The following is an 8,215-nucleotide window of genomic DNA, read 5'->3' on the forward strand; positions in this document are numbered from 1 at the left end:
ACGTGGACCCGTGGTTTCCTTTCCTTTAAACCAAACCATTTCAAACTGATTAGGTTTAGGTTTTGATTTTCAAAAATCGCACAAAATCGAACCGAACCGTTTTGAAATTTTTTTATTAAAACATTAATTTTATTAACTTAAAATTTTTAAAGTTTTCACTTTTCAAAAGCAAATATCAATTTAGCAATTCAATTTACAAACAACCTATTGAAATAATTATAAAAAGTAAATTAGATTCATCATTATTGACCTATGATTTAACAGGTTCACAATACGTGTCCACCTCACCCGAAAATTTATTTCAAAATCATATGGAAAAAAAAACATATATTTTCAATTATTCAAATAATAATTTAACAAAACTACGTTAGCAAATCACGTCCAACGTTTCAGAAGTCCTAATATAATTTTTCATTTCCCTATCATTTGACGCTTGTTTGTCACTGCTGAATGAACTGCTAGTCGCCTTTGCCTGTTAGTCTACTAATCTGTACTTTTCTCTCTTCTCTTTCAGTAAGTCTTAGATTCTTATTCAAACCATTTTTCTATCGTTCTTTCTTTTATTTGTTTTTTCGAACTTATTATATACTTGTGAGTTGTGGTTTGGATAGAAAAATGATTATTTGTGTGTCTAGATGATTAATGAATTTGTTTGTTATTTGAAAAAAACGAAGGACGGAGCATATTGATTGTGTGAAAATGTTAAAGTTTCCTAACTAAGACTATTACCTTTTACTTTCATAAAGTATTTAGAGGATGAAATCCGTCAATTCCCAATAAATCGAAATTCTATCGATCTTTGTACATCTAAATATATCCCGTTCAATCCTTATTTAACATCTCACTAGCAAGAGGAAATGAATTCTAACCAAACTATAATAACATAATGTGACTACAATTACCAACCGTTATATGACAATATGAATGTCATACAAGACAATGTAAATAAAAGTGAAGAAAGATGTATTTGTTCTATTAACATCTTTTAGCAATCAACTTTGAAAATAATTTATTCATGGGTCTCATGATAAATATGAATGTAATTTAACATTTAACATTATTAGTTCTCTTTTAAACTTATATTAAATACTTTACTATAATATCGAAAAGTAAACTGCGGATTAAAACGAACCAAACCGCAAATTATGGTTTGGTTTGGTTCGAAAAATAAAATGGTTTGGTTTGAAAAAATTTCAAACTGCATAAAATGGTTTAAGTTGAAAATATAGCACAAATCGCTCAAATCGAACCACGTTCACCCCTACTGTGAGCTATATAAATTTTATCTTGGAGTCGTGTAGTGCAAAAGAACCCACACGTAGGAGAGACAACATGACTTTAGGACAGCGTCCTTAACGTAACACCCTAATACTTGCATTTCTAACTCTTCTCTTCTTATGTTTATATTACTATTTAATTATATTTATTATTTTATTATGTTAATTGATAATCAATCTAAACACAAATAACTTATTTTTCCCAACAATCGTATTACGAGTAGTTCAAATTTTAGCCACTATAAAACTCAACAAAAAAATATGAAAAATTAAAGCAAAAAATCAAAAGAAAATAAAGGAACGCGATGATTTTCACCCTAAAGCAAAAGGTTCAGAACTGGAGTTTCTAATCCCTTTTTGAGCTTTCGTCACTAGAAGGATATCACTATATCAATGACATCAAACGAATTGTCCAGTACAAAGCTCCATGGCACTCAGACGAAATCTCACAAGGTTTTTCCCAAAATAAGCCTCACAATACAAAACAACATTCACTCGAGAATGACAGATAATTGGTCTATACAAATCACTCAAGATCTATACAAAAGGGTTGGAAATAATCTCATCAACAATGGCTTATTTTAGAATGCAGTAGAGAACAACGAAGAACCCAAAGAGAGTTCAAGAGACAAGAGGGAATGAAAAGTCTGGCATCTCAAGCCCTAATTTGGATTAAATATTGAAGGCACTTGAAGGTCTTGATCCAACGGTGTAAGAGGTGACACTTAGCAAGACCAGGTGCATTTGTTCTCATAAAAGAGAAGTCATGTTTCATCAACACGTTTTTGGCCAAGAAGCGTATCAGTATCAATTCAACATTTAAGGATTCGGCCCACAAGTCCATCATATTCGAAGAGTCCGACCTAACAACATTGTGCCATTCTTCACATTCTCCATCTTGGTACAATGATTCCAACATAATTTATAGTGATTCTTCCAAACATAACATCATTTGCACTTATTCCTGATACACAAATAAGCAAGAGTTAATATTTAGCTTACTTAAACAGTCCAGAAAGTTGTTTAAAGGCAGCACTTTAGTACCAACATCAACAGGATTAAAATTAGTAGAAATCTTTTTCAGTTTTACAACACCTTGAGAAATTACATCTCTAATAAAATGAAATTTCACATCAACATACTTAGATTTATTATGTAAAACAATATTCCTACTTAAATATATGGCAGATTGGTTACCAAAGTGTAAAACAACATCATTTATAAAGCCAAACTCATTCAATAATCCTTTTAGCCAAATTCCCTCTTTACTAGCATCAGTTGTAGCTATATATTCTGCTTCAATTGAAGATAATGCGACAATCTCTTATAATCGGGATTCTCAACTTATACAGTAATTACACAAAGTATATATGTAGGCAGACGTTGATTTTTTGTTGTCCCTATCATCTGCATAGTTAGAATATGTGTAACCCCTCAAGATAACACCCTCAGATTGTTTTCTATACTCAATACCTAGATCTTAAGTTCATTTAATGTATATTCTCAATACACTTATAGAAAATGTCAAATCAGGCCTTGTACAGATTATTAGATACATAACAGACCCTATTGCATTTGAATAAGGCACTCTAGTCATTCTTTTAAACTCACCTTCAGTTTTGGGACATTGATCACTTGAGAGTTTGAAGTGATTTACTAAAGGCGAACTCATACTTTTAGCATCAGACATAGAAAATTTTTCAAGTAACTTTAAAACATAAGTTTTTTTTATTATGACTTAGTGTGTCATCTCTCCTATTTCTTTTAATTTCAATACCTGAGATTTTTCTAACAAGACCTAAGTCCTTCAATTCAAATTTGATTTTAATTAACTCTATTTCATTTATGTCATGACTTGCTAAGAGCATGTAACCCACATAAAGAAGAAGATATAGTGAATTTTCACTTCCATTCCTTTACAATAAAGACATGTATCGAAATTACTTCTTTTAAAATCAAGTCCAAGCACAATGGTATCAAATCTTTTGTATCATTGTCTTGGAGCTTGTTTTAAGCCATGAAGTGACTTTTTAAGAAGACATACTAAGTCTGCATTTTTATTCACTTCAAAACCTTTAGGTTGTCCTATAAAATAGTTTCTTCAAGATCCCTATTTAAAAATGTAGTTTTTACATCCAATTGATCCAATTTCCAATTAAGTTGAGCTGCTAAGGAAAGAATTACTCTAACAATTGTAAGTTTTACAATTGGAGAAAAGATTTCATTGAAATCTATTACCTCTTTTTGAGCAAAACCCTTAGCCACAAGTCTTGCTTTGTATCTAATGTTACTCTCATTCTTTTTACCTCTTTTAAATATAAAAATCCACTTACAGTCTATAACCCTCTTTTCCTTAGGTCTTTTAACCAAGGTCTAGGTTTAATTCTTCCTTGATGATTCCATTTCTTCATGCCTTGCAGCTAGTCAATGCTTAGAGTCCTTGCTACTCATAGCATCTTTAAAGGACGCAGGTTCATTCTCAATGAACCCCTGAAAAGTCAGAAGAGATATTTCATCATCAAATCTCACAGGTGGTCTTATTTATCTCATTTCTCTATTTCTAGCAAGTTGATAATTATTTAAAGATTGAGTTACTTCTAAATCAAATTCAGATTGGTGATTTTCATCATTATTTTGGGCCTGAACATCACTATTAACAATCTGATCAGCATGCAGATTATCAGTATTAACTTGCTCCACCTCAATTTCAGTTTCCCTTACTACATGTTCAGTCCGACTCATTTCTTCAGTATTCTTACCAAATTTTAAACAAGTCAGATCATCATCATTAAACACTACATTTCTACTTATAATAATCTTATAACCTTTAGTTTCCCTTACCCAAAGTCTATACCCTTTTACCATAGCCCCAGAAAACACACTTAAGGGCCCTAGGTTCAAAATTCCTTTCAGATTGATGTGCATAGGCTGCACATCCAAATATTTTCAGATTACTTAAATGTACAGGTTTTCTTATCCAAACTTCTTCAGAGGTTTTATACTAAAGGGAGTGTATTCAATTGAGACTTTTAATGACTTTTTGGGATTTAAAAAGTTTAGGGATATTCACTTAAGAATTTTTGAGACTCTCTAAAAATCATAGTATATTCAATTGAGATTTTTATAGACTTTTAAAAAGTCTATAAAAGTTACGGTGTATTCAATTAAAAAATTTTAGAAGTCTCTATAAATCTTGGGGTATTCAAATTTTAATGACTTCTAAAGACTTTTATAAAGTTTTTGGAGTACTAACTTTTAAGCAAAAAGTACTCATATAAAATTTTAAAATTTGCCTCTCATTAATCACGAGATTTTAGGAGACTTTAAAAAAAAAAATTCAATCCTTCTTTCCTTTAATCTTCTATGGACATGTATGATTAAATTTTTTCTATTGATTATATTCCATTTATCTTTCTTTCTCAATCTTATTTTTTATCTCTATTTTCTATGAAAAATTAAATTGAATTCTTGTAACTTTCTTTTTCTTTTCCATTCATTTTTTTCTGTGAAAGACATATTTTTTTTATTAAATTATAAAATTTTATATGAAATTTTTTTAATTAAATTTAAATATATTGATTTTTTTTATTTTTAAAAGTATACTACACTTATAATATTAAATCAAATATATATCTATAATTTTGATTATTATTTATTTAAATAAAGTCTTTAATTTTTATTTCTTTAATTTTTATTTTTTTATTATATAAGAAGAAGAAGGGAAAGGAAAAGGGAAATTGTGGGAACTAATACTTCGTATATAAGAATTTCACATCAAATCTATGTAAATTCTATTTCAAATGAAAATCTCCCAAAGTCTTTTAAATTCCACCAAAGTCTATAAAAATTTTAAAATGAAAATCTATGGAAAGACTTCTAATTCCATAGAAATCTATAAAAATCCATGAAATCCATAAAAATCACCACTTAAAAAAGTCCATCAAAGTTTTCAAAAGTTTTAATTGAATACACCCCCTAAATATCGCTAGTGGGGGTTCTATTTATTTGGTAACTAACAGTTTTTGCAGCTTCTTCCCAAAATAACTTGGGAAGACCAGAACTAAATAACATGCATCTAACCTTTTCAAGAATAGTTTTGATCATTCTTTTAGCCAAGCCATTTTGTTTGGGGGGTGTGTCACAGTTCCATGTCTTAAAATACCATGCAATTTACATAATCCATCAAATTCATAATTGCAAAATTCAAGCTCATATCAGTCCTTAACATTTTAATCTTTTTATCAGTTTGATTTTCAATCAACGATTTCCAATCTTTGAAAATATTTAAAGTGTCAGACTTAGATTTAAGGAGAAAGATCTAGCTTTTCCAATAAAAAAAATCATCTATGATTAAAAGGAAAAATCTGAAACTAGTATGTGTGGGCACTGAAGCTGGTCCTTAAAGACCAGCATGCAATATTCAAGTATAGATACAAATTTATACATCCCAAGCAGAAATAGTAATCTATAATGCTTTCCTAGTATACAGTGATCACAAAAACTGAGTTTCTTAATTGCATTATTTTCGAAGGCACCTTGTTTTTTCAAAATCTGTAAGCCTTTGTCACTAATGTGGCCTAATCTTTTATGCAATATTTGTGAGTTATCATTGGGGACAGATAGGGGTGGTTGTCCGGTGGGTCGGTCCGGGTATTTCAATAGCTAGAACCACCTATTATATTTCGGGTATTTTATAAATGGATCCATTCTTTTCCATCTAATTATTTGACCCAAACCCGAACCCGAACCCGAACCCGAACTCGAACCATCGGTTTCGATTTAGATTCAGTTCTACCCATAACATTTTTTTGAATACATATTTAGTAAATCCAACCATGTAATTAGACGGATTATCACAAACTATCCATCATGTCATAGCTTTAGTAACGACATTGATGGACTAATCGTCCAAACCGTAAACAAAGCCTTAACAGATTAAAAGTTACACAAAAAATTAAAAAGACTAGCCTTAAAAGAGCATTATAAATTAGTTAAAACTTAAAAGAACTTTAGTAGGAGTATAGGCCAGCATTAAACAGAGCCTTAAAACTTAAAAGACCATTAATAAGGCCATCTTATTATGATAATAATTAGAAGTTCAAAAAATTTTAAAACCAACATGAGAAGTTAAACAACGAAAAAATGTCATCAAAAGAGCCATAAACCGTAAAATGTTAACAATAAAGTCCAGATGATAAATATTCTCAATAGATTTTGAGTCGCCTACATTAATCTACGTGAGTTGCGTCGCACCAACCATTTAGACATCCATTGCATGAGTTGTGGCATTAACAAATCTACGAGACATAATTAAAATATGATAATCATTACAAGCTTAACAAAATTAAAATTTATTAGATTAACAAAATGCAATATAAGAATATGGAAAAACAATGTTTACTTACCCGTCTCAATTTTCTTGTAAAACTCCGTCTCTTCAATGCATATTTCATTTAGGGTACTTTCAAAAGTCCAGATTCTCCACGTAACCAATTTTGTGTGCAAATTAATGCCTCAACTGTTTTAGGAGTTAAAGAACTCCTAAATGAATCAAGAATTTGTCCACTCGGGCTAAATGCTGACTCAGAAGCAACCGTAGAGACAGGAATGACAAGCACATCCCTTGCTATCTCAGATAAAGTACTAAAACTTTCACTATTAATCTTCCACCAATATAAAATGTCAAAATTTTCATTTGTAGGGTCTTCAATACTTTCTCCTAAATATTTTTGAATCTCGTCTTTTCCAGGTAAATCCACATTGCTAGTTTTCAATTTTTTGTACCCTATGTCAACTTTATTAAATGGACTCATATCATCTCTATCTCCATCTTCATCATCATCTGAACCATCAACAGAAGTTAGTCCATTATTAGAATTATGACCACCAATTCCATCATCAATACCATGTCGTCCCTTGTATTCATTGTATAAAGCATACAACATTTTCATAACTTCACTCTTTAACACATCCACCTTGTTTTCATTATATAAGATACTCGCACAATATGCAACATACTCAAATTTGTATCTCGGATCAAGTACAATTGCTAAAAGTAAAAGCTTGTTTATTTTCTCAATTGTGCCCCAATACTTGTCAAACTTGACCTTCATATTGCACGTTATACTTCTTAGCAAATGATCATTTTTATTACTCAATGTTGTTAGTGCATGTTCAATGTTGCAAACTTCTTTGAAGTAAAGAGTAGCTGACTAGAAGTAACATGTAGTAATGAACTAAACTTCAAAGTGACTTCATAAAAAATTCTTAAAAATTTGGCAAATTTTCTTGCCTCATCCCAATCATCACTAGTAGGTGGTCCTTCTCTTTCGTGTCCATTTTCACGCTCGTCAAAATATTTATAATAAAATCCATCCTCTTCCTCCATCCGTTCAAATGCTTTCTGAAAATTCAATGCACTGCCCAACATTAAAAAGGTTGAATTCCATATAGTGGGTACATCTAGAATGGCAAGCTTTTTGCAACCAATCTTCTCTCTTTCAATACAAGCTTTAAACTTCATATGCCTAGAAGGAGATGATCGAAAATTTTTTATAGCATTTCGAATACTTGCTATGGAGTGGTTAAACTCCTTCAACCCATCATTAACAATCAAATTAATAATATGCACCGAACACCTTACATGCAAATAAGCACCACGCAAAATCATGCAATCAGCTTTCCAATTCTTCAACTTGTTTTTCACATAAATGATTGCCATATCATTTGCATTTGCATTGTCAACGGTAATAGACCACACTTGCTCTGTCCCCCAATCAAGCAAACTATTTTCAACAAGTTTTCCTATTGTCGCCCCTTTATGATTTGGAACAACGGAAAAGCTCAAAATCCTCTTATGTAATTTTGAAGTTCAATCAATAAATTGTGCTATGATTTCTATGTAATTAATATTTTGAATTGATGTCCAATAATCAGTG

General features: G+C 30.7%; 1 protein-coding gene across 1 annotated transcript; it reads right to left on the reverse strand.

The window, feature by feature from the left end:
* Positions 1-3,701: 3,701 nt before the first annotated feature.
* On the reverse strand, positions 3,702-7,998 carry LOC111375928 (zinc finger BED domain-containing protein RICESLEEPER 2-like). Its single transcript, XM_022998853.1, has 5 exons — positions 7,570-7,998; positions 6,740-7,384; positions 4,119-4,205; positions 3,873-4,031; positions 3,702-3,767 (listed from the first exon to the last, which is right to left on the reverse strand). Exons 1-5 carry the CDS (start codon positions 7,996-7,998, stop codon positions 3,702-3,704), a joined length of 1,386 nt encoding a protein of 461 aa, XP_022854621.1.
* Between the last annotated feature and the right edge of the window lie 217 nt (positions 7,999-8,215).

This window comes from Olea europaea, unplaced genomic scaffold (assembly GCF_002742605.1).
Source record: "Olea europaea var. sylvestris unplaced genomic scaffold, O_europaea_v1 scaffold1431, whole genome shotgun sequence".
NCBI lineage: Eukaryota > Viridiplantae > Streptophyta > Magnoliopsida > Lamiales > Oleaceae > Olea > Olea europaea.

Excerpts from the sequence above, each read along its gene's own strand:
- LOC111375928 (XM_022998853.1), bottom strand. The coding sequence starts at position 7,998 with ATGGCAATCATTTATGTGAAAAACAAGTTGAAGAATTGGAAAGCTGAT. Across the intron at positions 7,385-7,569 it reads CTAGTGATGATTGGGATGAG|GTCAAGTTTGACAAGTATTG; the intron begins GCAAGAAAATTT and ends TGCAATATGAAG. Across the intron at positions 4,032-4,118 it reads TAAAAGGGTATAGACTTTGG|AATACTGAAGAAATGAGTCG; the intron begins GTAAGGGAAACT and ends AAATTTGGTAAG.